The sequence below is a fragment of the Nyctibius grandis genome, chromosome 5 (assembly GCF_013368605.1).
Source record: "Nyctibius grandis isolate bNycGra1 chromosome 5, bNycGra1.pri, whole genome shotgun sequence".
Taxonomy (NCBI): Eukaryota; Metazoa; Chordata; class Aves; order Nyctibiiformes; family Nyctibiidae; genus Nyctibius; species Nyctibius grandis.
Window position 1 is genome coordinate 11284050 of NC_090662.1, and position 18348 is coordinate 11302397.

The following is an 18348-nucleotide window of genomic DNA, read 5'->3' on the forward strand; positions in this document are numbered from 1 at the left end:
GGGACCTGGACAGGCTGGAGAGTTGGGCGGGGAGAAATGTAATGAAATATAACAAGGGCAAGTGTAGAGTCCTGCATCTGGGCAAGAACAACCCCATGTACCAGTACAAGTTGGGGGCAGAGCTGTTGGAGAGCAGCGTAGGGGAAAGGGACCTGGGGGTCCTAGTGGACAGCAGGATGACCATGAGCCAGCAGTGTGCCCTTGTGGCCAAGAAGGCCAATGGCATCCTGGGGTGGATTAGAAGGGGTGTGGTCAGCAGGTCAAGAGAGGTTCTCCTCCCCCTCTACTCTGCGCTGGTGAGGCCGCATCTGGAGTATTGTGTCCAGTTGTGGGCCCCTCAGTTCAAGAAGGACAGGGAACTGCTAGAGAGAGTCCAGCGCAGAGCCACGAAGATGATTAAGGGGGTGGAACATCTCCCTTATGAGGAGAGGCTGAGGGAGCTGGGTCTCTTTAGCTTAGAGAAGAGGAGACTGAGGGGTGACCTCATTAATGTTTATAAATATGTAAAGGGCAAGTGTCAAGAGGATGGAGCCAGGCTCTTCTCAGTGACATCCCTTGACAGGACAAGGGGCAATGGGTGCAAGCTGGAACACGGGAGGTTCCACTTAAATATGAGGAAAAACTTCTTTACGGTGAGGGTGACCGAACACTGGAACAGGCTGCCCAGAGAGGTTGTGGAGTCTTCTTCTCTGGAGACATTCAAAACCCGCCTGGACGCGTTCCTGTGTGATATGGTCTAGGCAATCCTGCTCCGGCAGGGGGATTGGACTAGATGATCTTTCGAGGTCCCTTCCAATCCCTAACATTCTGTGATTCTGTGATTCTGTGCCTGTGTACAATACCAAGTACACCCCAAATACAAGGGTGATTTGCTCTGGCTGTACTTTTATCAATGCCATTTCATAGTAGCAGCATAGCAGCCATGAGGCATAGGCAGGTCCATTATATTATTTCTATTTGATGAACAACATACCCATTTTTAAGAATTGTGAGTATTGTCTATATAATAATTATTGTAATAATGGGAAATATTCAATCTGGGTGCAAATGATGAATGGGAGAGGAAGTTAAGTTGTCTGCAAAAAATAATGAGTTTTGGTGTGATTCATGCCCAGGAGTACAGGGAAATACATTAACACATTGACTTGTATCAACCTATTTATAACCATCAGAAAGGTTTAGAAATAAAAGACAAATAACTGGAGAACAGAGACCATAAAGTAATTTAGTGTTGAATGTCATATTGCAAGTTGATATTTTTTCTCCTTGTTCTGAGTGCACATTTAAGTTTTATAGCACTTTCTGGGATTTCAAAGTGACGTTTCTGAATTTTAATTCTTCTATGAAACAGAAAGACACTAATATTCACATTCTACTGATTGAAGCTGCTAGTCTAGAGAGTCCGATTTTCTTTTCCTTTGTGAGCATTGGACCGGTAAAAAATGCAGCTCAAAGTGACATGTTTATTTTGCATAAGAATAAACAGTGCAAACTATGAAGAAGCAGAGAATAAACCCCAGCAATCTGTGTGTATAACTATGGTGTAACTAAAACCAGAGGCTCTATTCTAATATTATAATGTCTAGATCTTTTTAAATTCCAGTAGAAGAGCATCTCTGAGAGTCTAAAAACTCAAAAAAAAAATTTTTATACATGTGTAGTCTGATTTTTTAGAAGTAATTACAAACTCTTAGTGACACAGCAAACAACAGTTTTACCACTTCTCAGATGCCTTGGGTATACTGAATAGGAGACTCTGCAGTATAACAGTGTATGCAAAGTGACTAAGATTAACTTTATAATAGTGTACATTGTATTACAGATGGGAATAATATTCAAGAGATGTTCAGTGGCTCAGTTTAGTATTTCTGTATTTGAAGCAACTATGTTGGGACTCATATTCAGAGAAATAAAATCCTTTGATGATTTTCAGATTCCTTTCAATTTCAACTTTAGTCATGCAGCCAGCTCATGTCCTAAAGATTAATCTGAAGAGGACTGAAAATGTGGAAAATAACAGAAGACGGGTGGAAACTGATATATATATATAGTGTCTTCCAGTTTTCAGTTAGAAACTCTAATACCAAGACCTATTCTGTCTGCATATTTTATAATTTGTTTCGTGCTCTTTTATCAATAGGAATGTTATATATACAACCACATTCAAACAGTACAGCTTTATCACCTAGGTGGTGGACTGGAGAATGTATTTATTGAGAGCAGCCACCCAAGCAAAGTAAAATCTCTTAAAAAATATTTTTTTATATATATCCTTGCAATATCCTCATGAAGCAAATAAATATTTCTGTCCTTGATCACTATTAAGGAAGCAGGTATAAAAAAAGAAATTGTACAAGAATGTCTGGTATAGATGTGGGAACAGATGCTATAGCCTTTCCAAATCCAGGCCATGCCCAACCCCTGTCATCGACAATTTAGTTATTTTGCTCTGTTTCCCCTTCTTTCATTTGCTTTTTGCTTTTCATTTTGCTTTTTTGCTAACAGCTTCCCTGGTCTGGCCCTAGTTTTGAGTCCAAACTCATCTTTTTTTCCACATCGTTAAAACTTTCTACCCAAAAATTCTCTTCCCCAAAATTTCACAAATCTTCCAAAATCAACACAGCAGGCTGAATGCACCCCAGGGACCCCAGGTAATTAATTAAATTACTTTCATCCCTGGGCTGACAGAAGCTAACTCTCAATAGTCTCTGACTCCCCACTGTTAAAAGCAGATTTCAAGTTTCACCAGTACTTAGCTTCCATTTCACAAGCTGTCAAATGACTAGTCAAAAGTGTCAGAAAGTAAATCAGTTCTGCAGAGTTTCCAGTTTTTATTGTTATCAGTTAACAGATAATTGGCCTACTCATGCCTAAACAAACATAATAAAAGTTAACACTTTACTGGTTTCTAGAAAGATCCTGTCAATCTTGAACAGCATTAAGCTGTATGTATTAAGTATGGCAATATAATGCAATACAACAAAATTCCACCCTCTCCTTCCTGTGAGGGTTTTGGTGAAACGTGGGCCCTTCCTCACTTCTGCAGCGTAAGCACTGACCCTCCCTCCAGGAGCAAGCTCTTAGTTTAAGCACCGTGAGCAGCAACTATAACAAATACAGGAGACTTTGAGATATTTATTTGGTCCTTATAAAGAAGAACACAATGGCTATACTGTGTCAGAGCAAAGGTACATTAAGATTTTGGTAACATCTCCAAATGTAACAGATGCATATGGCAGAATAGATGAACACAACAGGCTTCTTTCTCTCTTTCAATACAGTAGGACTGTAGCATGTTTTTTTAAGGGAAAGGATGGTATTAATCTAGCTAAATGTGATATCTCCATGGCAGTTATGAATGTATGAGTTTCCCTGTCTGGAGTAATCATTTTGTAATCAGTGGAAAATGATAAACTTCTCATTCCAGGTTCTAAATGTCACCATAAAGTAGATACCAAAAAGACAGAAAAACATGTGTGTCAGCACACTTAGTGGGGCAGGAAGGAGGTCTTGATGTATAAAGCTGATCTGCTGACTGTGGGAGCTGATGTTGCTAAAAATAAGTCATTGCTCGTCATCAATGCAGGATGTAGCTATCCCAATAAAATAAAAATAAAAATATGCTAGAAGAAATAATGGATTTGATTATCAGGGCAATTACTAGTTCTTCCTCAGTCAGCAGAGTTATCATGAAGCCATGTAAGTTTTCTCATCTTCCTGTTTGTTGTTTTGGCTACTAAACGGGTGGTTTGAAGCATACAAAGTTTTGGAAATGTGAATAACATATCCTGACTATCAAAGACCAGTTACAGAATGTGATTGGTTTTTAGGCAAAAAAACTTTATAATCACCAGTCTCCTGTGACTTCTCAGTACCTTTTGTCTCTTTTTGTTGATTAGACTCACATTCCTCCTAAAGGTTTTCTTTGTAACATTATTTTTTTCCAGCAAAAGGTATTTAGCAGTTACTCCTTAAGAAAAGAGAAATCAGCTTCTTGCCTAAAAACTTTTTCCTTAGACCTCAGGACTATCAGTCAGATCAATTAAGTCATGTTTAAATTGCTTCAATTTTAAACATTCATGAATCCACAAGGCTGCCAATAAAAACAATATGCCCCTACACTGACAGCTTAAATGGATCTCTGTATGAGCCAAGGCTGTTGAGATTCAATTTCCTTTAGGTCTGCTGCTTTGTTCACGTGTGCGTATCCTTACTGACCAAGTGAGTGACTGCGGTGCCGTTGCACTAAGTAGTGAAACTCTCACCAGTGGAAATGAGACTGATTTCCAAATCCCAGCACTGCAGCGGTACTAACCGAGGCTCTTCCTGATAGTCTCTTAAATTAAAGCAAGTCGTCGATGACAGCCTTACGGCTCCCCTCGTAAAATTTTTTTTGAAGCCATGCAAGCAGGATGTGATAAATGTAGGAGGGTAGCTGGATGCATTTTATCAACATAGCTCTTTTTTTTTTTTTTAGAAAAGGATGTTAACCACTTTTTCAAATACCTAAAAACTTTCCACTTTTATTCTTGTTCATTGCCAATACATAGAAGTGGTGGCTTGGCTTGTCTCACTCAGGTGGTTCGTACTGTCATAATCAACATCCTATGCCACTATAGCATTATGAGGGCACACATTGACAAGAAAACAAAAATAACTTCTGTTCCTTCCTTTCTAGAAGCCGTCTAAAGACAGAGTGCATGCTGTTATATTTGTATGGCAGAAATTCAGGGGGAGATGTGTTTATTTGTAATTACTGTTGCTTTATTCCAGAGGAACTGAGCTTAAAACCAGATCTGCTCTAACAAGCAAAAGCAAGATCATGCTTTTGAATGATGGCTGGTAAATGAAAGGGGCTAAATTTTAGCAAAAGGCAAATCTATTTCAGCAGTAAGCAGCTGGCTTTGCTGCCTTCTGAGCATCACTTTTGAGTCATTCTGCACAGTTTGTGTTTCTGTAAACTGCTTCAAACAAAATGATAAATTCTTACTGACAAAAGTTATGAGCAAATCTGATATTTTAAATCCTAATTCATGGAATCCTGTGGAAAATTTTGTAATGTACTTATAGTCTCTATTTCTTATATTCTTTATTTCTGAAATGCCTGTACACCAATGCACGCAGCATGGGGAATAAGCAGGAGGAGTTAGAAATCCGTCTTCGGTCGGGGGGCTATGATTTAGTGGCAATTACAGAGACTTGGTGGGACGCTCGCATGACTGGAATGTGGACATGGATGGCTATGTCCTGCTCAGGAAAGACAGGCCGCTAAGGAGAGGTGGTGGAGTTGCTCTTTATGTGAGTGAGCAGCTAGAATGTATTGAGTTCTGTCCAGAGGCGGATCAGGGACGAGTTGAGAGTTTGTGGGTGCGAATTAAGGGGCAGGCTGGCAGGGGTGATACTGTTGTGGGTGTCTATTACAGGCCACCGGATCAGGATGAGGAGGGTGATGAGGCCTTCTACAGGCAGCTGAGAGCAGTCTCGCAATTACAGGGCCTGGTTGTCATGGGGGATTTCAACTACCCTGATATTTGCTGGGAGGCCTACTCAGCCAGCCATCCTCAGTCCAGGAGGTTCCTCCAGTGCGTTGATGATAACTTTCTGATGCAAATGTTGGATGAGCCAACTAGGAGAGGAGCGCTGCTGGATCTTATCCTCACTAACAAGGAGGGTCTGGTTGAAGCGGTGAAGGTTGAGGGCAGCCTTGGTTGTAGTGACCATGAGATGGTAGAGTTCAGGATCTCATGTGGCAGGACCAGAATAGCTAGCAGAATCACAACCCTGGACTTCAGGAGGGCCAACTTTGGCCTTTTCAAGCAATTGCTAGGGGAAATCCCATGGGACAGGGTACTAGAAGGTAAGGGGGCCCAAGATAGTTGGTTAGCATTCAAGGACTGCTTCTTCCGAGCTCAAGATCAGAGCATCCCAACAGGTAGGAAGTCAAGGAAGGGTACCAGGAGACCTGCATGGTTAAACAGGGAACTGCTGGGCAAACTCAAATGGAAGAAGAGAGTGTACAGATCATGGAAGGAGGGGCTGGCCACTTGGGAGGAATATAAGTCTGTTGTCAGAGGATGTAGGGAGGCAACTAGGAAAGCTAAGGCCTCCTTGGAATTAAACCTTGCAAGAGAGGTCAAGGACAACAGAAAGGGCTTCTTCAAATACATTGCAGGTAAAGCCAACACTAGAGGCAATGTAGGCCCACTGATGAATGAGGTGGGGGCCCTGGAGACAGAGGATCAAAAGAAGGCGGAGTTACTGAATGCCTTCTTTGCCTCTGTCTATACTGCTGGAGGCTGTCCTGAGGAGCCCCGGACCCCTGAGGCCCCAGAAGAAGTCAGGATAGAGGAGGAATCTGTCTTGGTAGATGAGGGCTGGGTCAGGGACCAATTAAACAATCTGGACGTCCATAAATCCATGGGCCCTGATGGGATGCACCTGCGGGTGCTGAGGGAGCTGGCGGAAGTCATTGCTAGGCCACTCTCCATCATCTTTGCTAAGTCGTGGGCAACGAGAGAGGTGCCTGAGGACTGGAGGAAAGCGAATGTCACTCCAGTCTTCAAAAAGGGCAAGAAGGAGGACCCGGGTAACTATAGACCGGTCAGCCTCACCTCCATCCCCAGAAAGGTGATGGAACAACTTGTCCTTGGTGCTGTCTCTAGGCACATCAAGGATAGGGGGATCATTAGGGGCACTCAGCATGGCTTCACCAAGGGGAAGTCATGCTTAACGAACTTGATAGCCTTTTATGAGGACGTAACCTGGTGGATAGATGATGGTAAAGCTGTGGATGTGGTCTATCTCGATTTCAGTAAAGCGTTTGACACGGTCTCCCACAGCATCCTCGCAGCTAAACTGAGGAAGTGTGGTCTGGATGATCGGGTAGTGAGGTGGATTGTGAACTGGCTGAAGGAAAGAAGCCAGAGAGTGGTGGTCAATGGGACAGAGTCCAGTTGGAGGCCTGTGTCTAGCGGAGTCCCACAAGGGTCGGTTCTGGGACCAGTTCTATTCAATATATTCATTTATGACTTGGATGAGGGATTAGAGTGCACTGTCAGCAAGTTCGCTGATGACACAAAACTGGGAGGAATGGCTGACACACCGGAAGGCTGCGCAGCCATTCAGAGGGACCTGGACAGGCTGGAGAGTTGGGCGGGGAGAAATGTAATGAAATATAACAAGGGCAAGTGTAGAGTCCTGCATCTGGGCAAGAACAACCCCATGTATGAGTACAAGTTGGGGACAGAGCTGTTGGAGAGCAGCGTAGGGGAAAGGGACCTGGGGGTCCTAGTGGACAGCAGGATGACCATGAGCCAGCAGTGTGCCCTTGTGGCCAAGAAGGCCAATGGCATCCTGGGGTGGATTAGAAGGGGTGTGGTTAGCAGGTCGAGAGAGGTTCTCCTCCCCCTCTACTCTGCCCTGGTGAGGCCGCATCTGGAATATTGTGTCCAGTTGTGGGCCCCTCAGTTCAAGAAGGACAGGGAACTGCTAGAGAGAGTCCAGCGCAGAGCCATGAAGATGATTAAGGGGGTGGAACATCTCCCTTATGAGGAGAGGCTGAGGGAGCTGGGTCTCTTTAGCTTAGAGAAGAGGAGACTGAGGGGTGACCTCATTAATGTTTATAAATATGTAAAGGGCAAGTGTCATGAGGATGGAGCCAGGCTCTTCTCAGTGACATCCCTTGACAGGACAAGGGGCAATGGGTGCAAGCTGGAACACAGGAGGTTCCACTTAAGTTTGAGGAAAAACTTCTTTACGGTGAGGGTGACCGAACACTGGAACAGGCTGCCCAGAGAGATTGTGGAGTTTCCTTCTCTGGAGACATTCAAAACCCGCCTGGACGCGTTCCTGTGTGATATGGTCTAGGCAATCCTGCTCCGGCAGGGGGATTGGACTAGATGATCTTTCGAGGTCCCTTCCAATCCCTAACATTCTGTGATTCTGTGATTCTGTGATTCATTGTCAAATACTTTCATCTGCTTTATTCCATTAACAATTGTCATTATATTCTGTATAGCAGCATGTTTTCCTATGAGTTTATCTCCACATTTCACTTCATTATTTTTCCCATTTGTTATATGCGACAGCACAGGATTTTGAAATAAAAGTGTGACCAAGGTGAAGACTTGTTTTTTTCTGTGTAAGTGGTAGCAAGCTAAGTGTTTGTGGTTTTCTTTGCTGTGTGTATGATGTGGTTTTTCTGATGTTTTGTAATATATTGCTTTTAGTGGACTATTAAGAATTCAATATCTCGTCCCATTAAGCAATTTTTCCTCTAGAGCCTGAGGCTTGGATTTTCACATTTATACATTAGTGACGAGTTAGTATCTTTGGAGTCACCCTTATGACTAACTACTTCAAAATATGAATGCAGCTCTCAGAACCAGAGTTGTAACTTCCAGATATGAATCTACAGTTCGCTTCTTGTAAGCATTTTACTGTAACCAAAAGATTTCTTATCTTATCAGAATATACCTCACATGATTTATAGAGGGATTGACTCTGCAAACACTGAGCATAAAGCTTCCTTATAACAATACATTGCTCCATACCCAGTCTCCTGGTTCAGTCCTGGGATACTTGGAAGACACAACAGATTAGACCAGTGTACAGTATTTTTCAGCCTGTTTATCATCGCTGTGTTCCTGTCTTCCACAATGAATTATGTTCAGCTGTTTTGTCACTTTTCCATAAAAAAAGATATGGAAGAAAAATTTAAACCTGAGTATTTCCAGGCTGATGTTTGAAATGAGGAGGTACATTTTTCATTTAAAATCAGTTAGCCCAGCTGCCTTCATCTTGTTGTATTTTCTTAAGTAACAAAGCAGAGAAAATGTATTTGAATTACCAAATCACATTCACAAATTTAGTCCCATTTTGAGGCTCAGCTTCTTAACAGCAATGTGCTACGGTAGGGAATAGTTATCTTCCAAGACCATGGCTGGCCAGGAAATGTCTGATATATAGAATGTTTTGTTTTCTTGCCATGTTGGTAGGTGTGCATGTTTTTGATATTGCAAAAGTTTTTCAATACCACACAACCCAGACTCTGGAGAGTGCATGTGTAGTCTGAATCAGAAAGGAATTAATCTCCTGACTTATTTCAACAGGTAAGTTATAGCTGATGGGACAATAACATTCAACAGTCTAATTGAAGTGTGTGAAGTTAAAGGGCTTTGCTAATGTGTTGTGCCATTTAAACAACATTCACTGAATGTCACATCAAATCTTCTTGTCAAAGCAGTCTATCTGATGCCTTTGTCAAAATCTGAGCATTTGACCTCATACTGTTTTGCCTTCTTAGGGATGCAGGTGCTGGAATGGAATGGCATCCCCTTGACTGGGAAAACTTATGAAGAAGTCCAGAGCATTATTATTCAGCAGAGTGGGGAAGCAGAAATATGTGTAAGACTGTGAGTTTTTCCCCATCTTTCTGTTTCCATTTTTTTGGCTTTTCATGGCTTTTTTTTTTTTTTAAATTTACAGTTGTTAAGGTGGAACCTTTGTTAGCACAAAGCATCAATGTAATAATTAGCAAGGGTTCACTGTGAGTGTGGGAGGTCTATTTGTTCTTTTTTTCTTTTAAAGTTGTAAGGAAAGATAAGCTGAGACAGATGTTAGTAATTATGCTTTTATAAACAATGATATCTCCATTGTCAGACCACAATTTCCTTTCATTGACACACGTACAATTCACTGAATTTACTGGGGTTGGAAGAAGATGGTAATTTAGCACTAACTTGACTTTTACTGAAATCTGTATCCTTTAGATGAAAGTCATTTAAGCATCATGAGAAATGTATAAACTTGCATTCAATCCATTAAAGATTTCACCTTAAAAGAACCTTTTCTTCTCAGCTCTTTAACAGCATTGCAAATATGTATCAGCTAAGAAGGGCCATGCTTGGGAGCCGCTTTCTGTCATGAACCACTATTCATTTATCTACTTAATACAGTAATGAGGGTATGAGGAAAGAGTTTCTTTTGTCTCAGGCTTCTCATTGTTTTCTTTAGGGACCTGAACATGCTCTCAGACTCTGAGAATCCCCAGCACCTGGAGCTTCACGAGCCAGTAAAGGCAGGTAAGCGATAAGTTGTTGCTTTGATATTGGAGGACTGGCTAGGATAGTAGCGTTGTAAGCTCAAATGCTACATCCTAAATCTTGCCATGGGCAGAAAGGGGGCCACACCTCATACACAAAGCCAAGCATTTATTGTTGGTTATCATTATTTAGCCGAGTTCAATCCGTTACAGACACAGTCTACATATCTAATTAATAGAAAGGAAATCTCAGTAACAATACTGCAGCTAACATTAATTATCCAGGGGAAACCTCCTGCTAGCTACCCTTTCATCTATACATGCCACAGAAAACTGTGGCATAATGGTGTCCCTTCGGCAGCTTCTCCAGGCCCTGCGGGCAGTGCTTTCAACTCCGGGAGCATTGCAGCAAGTTGACAGTGTTCTGAGGGATTTGCTGTGAGGAGTGTGATGTTTGTGGTGAGAGTTTTTGACTCCTTCTTTCTGGGAAGTGGATGATGTTGATGATTGCTTCCTCTTCGCTTCAGGTTCTGCTTGGGGCCTTTTTGTATGTTTTCTAGCATGCTTCATGCCTTGCTATTTCCTCACCAGTCAGCAGCTCTGCACTGCATATGACTTGACTGGATATCATACACTTTGCATGTGATAGATTCTTGTTCTTTGTTCCTTCTGGTGCCCCTAAAATTGATTTTGCCCAGCTCCCGAGTTTGCATTAGTGTCAGTGACTGACCAGCGAGCTGCTGGTAGCCCTGGGCCCTCAGCTATCGTCCTGTGCCCAAGCCTTGCAGCACTGTGCTGTCACCCCAGGCCTGTGCTCCTATAAGCTGCATCATTAATCTGGAGTCAGAAATACTTCAATCTGCACAGTGCAATTACTGTTGTATATCAACAGTAATTTTATATATCAATTTTATATATATCAAAATTATTTAAGAATGGACATTATACTGCACAATTATACAAGGTGAAGTGTAACTCAGACAAATTAAGCTCATAGCTATATGGTCATTAGACAAGTGCTGTTGCAGCCAGACAAGCTAAAACAAAGTTCCTAGCAAACTGGAGCAAGTCCAAATAAAACACAAGTCTGAAGGCCTATGTTAGTTTAATACAAGGCTTGAGGCCGGTTGTTAGTGATGAAAGTAATGTGTTTACTAGGATACATGGCTGCAATAGGAAGTACTTTGTGTGAAATTTTGTTATGTGACTTCTAAAATGGCAGTGCTTTTGGGGGGATTCCCTTCTATTCAGTGAATATCATGACTGCAGGCTCCAGTCATGGTATTAATCTTATGTAATCTAACTTTGACCCAACATCCACAATCTTGCTAGCAATGCAGCCCTGTAGCAACCTTAGTGCAGATTAAGTATTTTACACAGCTTCTCAGGGGTCCATTCTGTGTTCTGTGTTTTTGTGGCTACTCTTTTTATCAGTCGGTGCACAAGTTATGTGGATTCAATCCTCCATTTTCTGACCATGTAACTTTTCCCAGCTATTAATATACTTACTATCAAGCTACCTTTTGTTGAAAATTGATGTTGTTGATATTAATTGAAAGTGAACACTGAGTCTGAGAGAGCTTTGAGGCAGAGCTACCCACAATTTTTTTCTTAGTGAGATCAAAAACACCAAAGGCATTCATAGACACTGAAATTGGTTTTTGAAAGGATAGAAGCTAGAATACATAATATTTTTTGTTAATGGAGAAAACTCAAAATGAGAAAGAACAGGAATAAAAGTAAATTGCTACATTCTTGCAGGCATACTTCCTCCTAGTCTAGCAATCTTCTAGTGGTTTCTGAGTTGGAACAACCCTTTGGAGTCTGTTCTGACTGCCAAGCCAAGTCTTTCCTGCCATCACCTCCAAGGTCTTGCAGACTGTTTGTGCTTTGGGAAGAAACAGTCTCCATTCCCTCTAGAAAGAAAAAACAAATACAGCCTAGCAGGCAGGGTAAGGCTAACATATTGCCTTAAACCTCTCATACTTCTGAGAACCTGCAATCTGAGCCTAGTATCCTTTTAACTCTACACACTTTAAGGCACATATGAAACTTACTTGACTTCATTTCTCTATTAAATGGAGATTGCCATCTACAAAGTGTAAATTCTGCCCACTCATTGCCGGGGCAGTGGGGAGGGCAATTAGACTCCTACCGCAGATGCATCACATAGGTGGGTCTAATAAGGAAAGAAAAATCAGGGCTTTTACTCTTCATTTGTTTTCATTTATTCTGCTTTGATTAATTTGTAGTGCTAAAGTTTTGAGCTCTTTTTCTTTTTATTTTTGTATAAATTATCTCAGGAGCAGAATTCAGTTTTATTGCAAGTCCAGTTGACAAAAAAAAAAAAAAGTTGAGATTAAAGATTGTTAAAACAAAGTTCAGATACTTTGTGAAACTGGACCAGTTCCAAACACTGAAAATTAGCACAGGCCAGTCTTTAAAATTGTAATTTGCTCCAGTATGATTCAGCACGATCAGCAAGGCCTATTTTTCTTCAGCTAGAGAATAACCTTCTCAGAAAGCTTGTGAGATGAGTAACATTAGTTGACAGAGTGTTGGGTAGAAAGATTGAAATTGGGATGTTGATGTTGTGGGGGAAGGTTGTCTTTTGCATCTTCACAGTATAGAAGCAGATGGTATGAAAATTTGTAAAGATCATTATTCTGTCCCTGTACCATGGCAAGATGGATTTGAATGTGCTAGCAATTATCAGTACAAAGCTCTCTTTCTTTACTCCAGTAGATAAAGCGAAGTCCCCAGGGGTTGATCCCAAGCAGCTGGCTGCAGAGCTCCAAAAGGTTTCTCTACAGCAGTCGCCTCTGGTTGCTTCCTCAGGAGTGGAAAAGGGATCTCATGCTCATTCTGGAACCACTTCTGCTGCCTCCAGTGCTGTTCCCAGCCCTGGTCAGCCTGGTTCTCCCTCAGTGAGCAAAAAACGGCACAGCAGCAAGGTAAGAAACTTCTCAGTTATATGGCAATAACGTTTTAATGACAAGAAGAAACTGCCTGTTTATTTTCTTTAGTGTAGCAAGAAATCACAGCACATATTGATGAATTCATTTCCATGACAGTGATGAGTATTACTGTTAAGATACAGAATTTGGACACAAGGAAAAAAGATTATTCGATTTATCCAAGGTCATGAAAGATTGGGACCTCTCTGAATATAGATTTCTCAAACTTAATATTATTGGTTTTAAACACAATAATTGCCCTTTTCTTTCTCTGTTGCTGTTGCTTTTTAAGTGCACCGTACATGATGGTGAGGTACTAGTTCCACAGAAGAAGCTGATATTACAAAGACCATAATTTCCATCTCTATACTAAGCTATTGTTTGAAGTGTTACAAGCTATGAATAATCATAGCAATACTGAGTATTTATCTGAAAGCCAGGGAAAGAATGAAAAAAAAAATTACCATCAAAATGTATTTTGTCACTAGCTAGTTCCTGTGAACTTTTTAAGCATAATTTCTCATTTGACACATCCTGTCCATCTCTCAGCTGAACTTCTTTCTCCTTGTGCACTCACCTGCGCACCTGTAAAGGGCAGAGTGGGAATTTAGCAGCATTTTTTCACAGTTGAAACTTGAAACTAGATCATAAAGTAATCTGTCACATTTTTGCATTTTGTGTCACAAAAGTTAACACTCAAAGTGAAAATCAGTCCTGTGAAGACTGCATTTGCCTAAGCAATTTGCAAAATAGCTAAAGCTGATTGCTGTCCTGAATACTCAGCTTCTCACCGTCTTATTATTGGAAGCAAAGTTTTACATTGCAAAACAATGAGCTTTCTAGATATTTGTTTCTCTATATCTTTATTCCTTCTTGGGACTGTCAGGTTCCTACTGCATTATTGTTATGTTTGTATTTTTGTGCTGTTGAAGCCATGACTGTGATTTGAACTACAAATGAGTTAGGTACTGTACAGACAAAAAACAGCAAATAGTGCCTGCTCATTTCAGATAGCTCTTCAATACACTTGCATAACTTTCATGTGAGGGGAAACACAAAAATCTCTTCCATCCAGCAATTTAGCAAAAACTCTCAATATATTTATTGATCGGTTTGCTTTGGATAGTAATTCTGTCTTGCCACAATTCCCATATTCTTTTTATGAACTAATTCTGGTCTATGATGTACAAGTTAAATCCATATGTCAAGATTTACTGCACTGAACTTCAGGGATCTGGCAGAGTTGCCTAATCATCAGGTTAATTAATAGTTAGTTTCATTACACCTTACTCTTGGTATTGTAAACATCTACATGTGAACTAGTTTGCCATGTGCTTTATGTTTACCAATGAGAATAATGCACTTTTGAATACAATATAATAGAAATGCACATCATGCACTTCTGAATACAAAATAATACAGTTCATGAGACTGGGTGAAATCTGCCATTGAAGTGCATGCGCTGCACAGAAAGTAGAGGGCAGGGCTCTTAGTGCAGGTGACACTGTCTACACTGAAACCCTTTTCACTTGGTTAGGTGAATCACACTCCTAAATTCACTACATGGTGTATGGAAATCCATAAATCCTTGATGTACAGTGTATCCTGGAGAGGTGCCTCTCTCTGTTCACATGAGAAGACTGGGTTCCCAGCTTTGGCAGTGTAACCTAAAGTTCGATGCATAAATTTAATTTCCTGCTTCACAGAGGATTTAGTAATCTTTTATGAAAATTCAGCTGGAGGCTTATAAAGATGAGAAAAAATTATTAAAACTAATGCCTTTATGTAGGGGATGCAAAAGTCAAAACTAATCAGATAACTATTTAAAACATTCGTTACTTATTTCTGAAAATAACATTGAGAGGCATTTCTTTCATAACAACCATAGCTCTTGTGGACTTGTATAGTTTCTGTTCATTGACTGCAGGCCAAGTTTATAATGGTTTGAGCTCTCTTAGAAGAAAAAGCTACTGCTCATCCTTTCTGGAACAGCTCTCTGCCTTGGGCTGACAGCATTTCTAGGCAGGCTGCAGCCTTGCCAAAGTATCATGACAGACTAAATATCCAGACTGCCTAGATCTTGGTTTTGCTACTGTTCTTATTTTTAGCAAGTAGGATTTTTTTTAAGCTTTTGAATAGAATATACATGCCAGAAATGTTGTAGGAGTCTCTTTGATATTCCGCAGGGCAATTCTCTCATATTTAATGCTTTGTCCCATTACTACAGAGTGACAGTGCATATCATCAGAGCCTGACATTAACAAGTTTCACATCATGGTAAATGACAACCATCTCCAGAGGGTGTGATGGAATTACAAAGCACCAGCTCTTACACAGGGTGTGTGAGTGTGTGCAGGGAGTATCAAAAGAAATTAGAAATAAATTAGATTAGCCATCACAGGAGAGATTTAACCTTTGGGAGCATTGAGCTGACTATATCCTGTGCAGACCTGCTTCTTTTGTGATGTAAATACATGATCATTCTAAGGTGCAGATTACATCCAGGATATAAATGCCCTACAGAAACATTTAATTGTCTCTGTATCTTGAAGAATGGGTTGTTTTTCTAAAGCCTCAGATTCGTTAGCTCCTAGAGAAGTCAGCAGTGAAATGCTTTTCCTTCTTTTCAAATTAATCCTCACTGAAGCCCTGATAAAGATAGATACTTATTTGCATCTCTGCCTTTCAATCCAGATTCAACTTCAAAGTTGGCCCATCTCAGAGCTGGGGGTTGGACCAGATGACCTTGAGAGGTCTCTTTCAGCCTAAATTATTCATATTTCTTTGAAATATTTGGGTAGTTCTTCATGGTCAGTTTTAAATTAGCTGACATCAGAGAGAAAACAAAATATTTAATATGCTGAATCACAGCCTTGTAAATGAATACAGGGATTTAACAATGATATCGAAACAAAAATGCACATTTATTTTTACAGACAAGTAGATGAAAACAAAGTAATTAACCACCTTTGGAAGTCCCTACACGCATTCGGCATGCCCATTCCCTTTTCTCTGATCTTCTTCTCCGGTATCCCTACTAATACATTCCATATTACATGATATTTGGAGTGAACAAACTTGTTATTTTTGCTATTCAAACTTCTGAAAAATTAGAGCATTTAGATTATCTGACAGTGATTTTGTAGCTGCAGCACAGCTAGCTCCATGTTATTTTGTAGCATTGTCAGTATTGTCAGTGCTAGTACCGACTGAGGTCAGAACGACTAAAGTATAATAAAATCCATTTGTAGAGGTAAAGTATGAGAAATGTAAGCCGTTTAAGCCCTACTTTGAAAGTTTGCATGATGCTCAGGTAGGTCTCTGTCTTTGGCAAAATGAGTGAAAGTCTGTCTTTGAATATTCTTTCAAGGACCAAACAAGTTTTAGGAGGAGTTTTCTATCAATCTAAAATATCATTTAAGATTCAGAACATTTTGTAAACTACTGATGACCTATTTTAGCTGTTAGAGGGATTACACTTCTTCAAAAGCTTTGTAAGGTACCAAGAAAAGATGTTTTAAGAATTTTCCAAGAGAATTAGTTTTGAAAGGCACATGCATTTCCAGAAAAATCAACTTTTTTTTTTTTCTGAAAAAGTTTGTGTTCATATAGAAACACATCTAGAAGGCAAGGTAAAGCATGTAAAACAAACAAAAATGAGGCAACACAAGCCTGAATATAACAGGCAGGTTTGGGCTGGTTTTCTCCCTTGTTTTCTGTTGTGCTAGTGTTTAGCTGTGATTTTTCTGGTTAGTTCTGGTCTGCAGATCTGTGTGATTGAGGGGATGTTTCTTCATCGCAAAACTGAAAATGGTAGTGCATCATCTTAACTTCATGCTCTGGTCCAGGAGACGTGGGCTCTGCATTGGCCTAATTTAAAACAATTCATGTCCAACATCCTGAGAAAATCTCTAAGGGTTTTTTTGGAGGGTAGAGCAGCACAAAAGAGGCAGACGGTTTTACTCTTCTCAGAAAGTGGAAGAAATCCTAATTACACAGAATAATGTCAGGCTGCTGGTCACATCTGGAAAAATAGGAAAAGATTACTTCCAGATCAATATTCAGAGAACAGTAAGTTTGTCATTGCTTGCATCCTTTGTTTTCTGCCGCATCAACCAAGGAAGCAGATGTGGAGAGAATGCAAAAATATTCAAATCCTGCTACTGAACCTGAGAGAGCTTTCTTGCTTGACTGATAGTTTGCAGAGTAGAGGTAGGGCCAGTGTGGCTCAAAGGCACAACCATTTAACAGAACAGCATGTTTTTGAGAGACCAGGATTTGAAGAAAATGGTGCTACTATTTCCCAACTACTAACAAACAGGAGGGAAGAAAAGGGGAAAAAAAAAGACACTGAAGATTGTATGGCTTTTGTCAGCAACCTGGAGAAGCTCAGTGATAGAGAACAGAGAGGAATATGCAAGATTATACAGCATTTTAAAGGGCAGGACAGAAAATTTAAATTTCATGTAATGGGAAGTGTGTGGAGGAAATTGAAGATGAAGCAGTGTAGCTGAGTTGATTATCAGAAAACACAGAATATAGCAAAAAATGCTATAAGAGATGGCTTGCAATTGTGAAATCCACTTATACACATCATTCAGTTTTAGTACCATTCTTTTCCACTCTTTCTACCCACTTTCACCTAAACTCAATTTCAACTAGTGTAACCTTTGCTTTTCAATAGAAATACGTCTGTGTTGTCCTTGACATAGTGTTTGGTTTCTCTTTGCAGCACTCACTTTTGTTAGACAGGGTTAATGCTATATATCTGTTTCTCCCCATGCCTCCCTGTGTGACCAATCTGCTCAGACTGTAAAGACTTTGGTGTTCAAGTTATCTGATTCTGTACTTGCATGAAGGCTGATCAAAATGGCTGGGCTGGACTTTAAGTGCTGTTGAAATACCATAACTATTAGTTTTGAGCATACAAATTGGAGACAATTAACCAGTTTTTAAAAATATGTGACAATACAGCAGAATAGACAACACCTATTAAAAAAGTTAACTTTGAAAATCTATTATTTGCAATATGCATGTGTCTATATTTGTGATTGTGTGCCTATGTATTTATTTATGTATTTTAATCTGCCAGCCCACAGAAACGACAAAGTCTGCTTCCCATCCAATCACTGGAGAAATTCAGGTAAATATACAGTTTTTGCTGTGTAAATTGTTGTTGCTACTGACTGCATTTTTCTGATGAGTAAGCTTGCAGAAAACAATCTCCATTAACTGATTTCTTATTCAACTTCAACCCCTTGAAATATCACTAATGTAAGTCAATGCTTGATTTTTTGCCTCTGTCTTTAATGTTGGCTTGTGAAATACAAACAGAAGAATGGAAGATGC

General features: G+C 40.3%; 1 protein-coding gene across 1 annotated transcript in view; it reads left to right on the plus strand.

The window, feature by feature from the left end:
* PCLO (piccolo presynaptic cytomatrix protein) overlaps positions 1-18348 on the plus strand; it is a 373103-nt gene that overhangs the window by 270614 nt on the left and 84141 nt on the right. Inside the window, exons 12-15 of the mRNA XM_068401930.1 lie at positions 9305-9413; positions 10015-10082; positions 12785-12996; positions 18092-18142. Coding sequence (XP_068258031.1) covers positions 9305-9413; positions 10015-10082; positions 12785-12996; positions 18092-18142 — 440 coding nt within the window. The remainder of the gene's footprint in view (positions 1-9304; positions 9414-10014; positions 10083-12784; positions 12997-18091; positions 18143-18348) is intronic.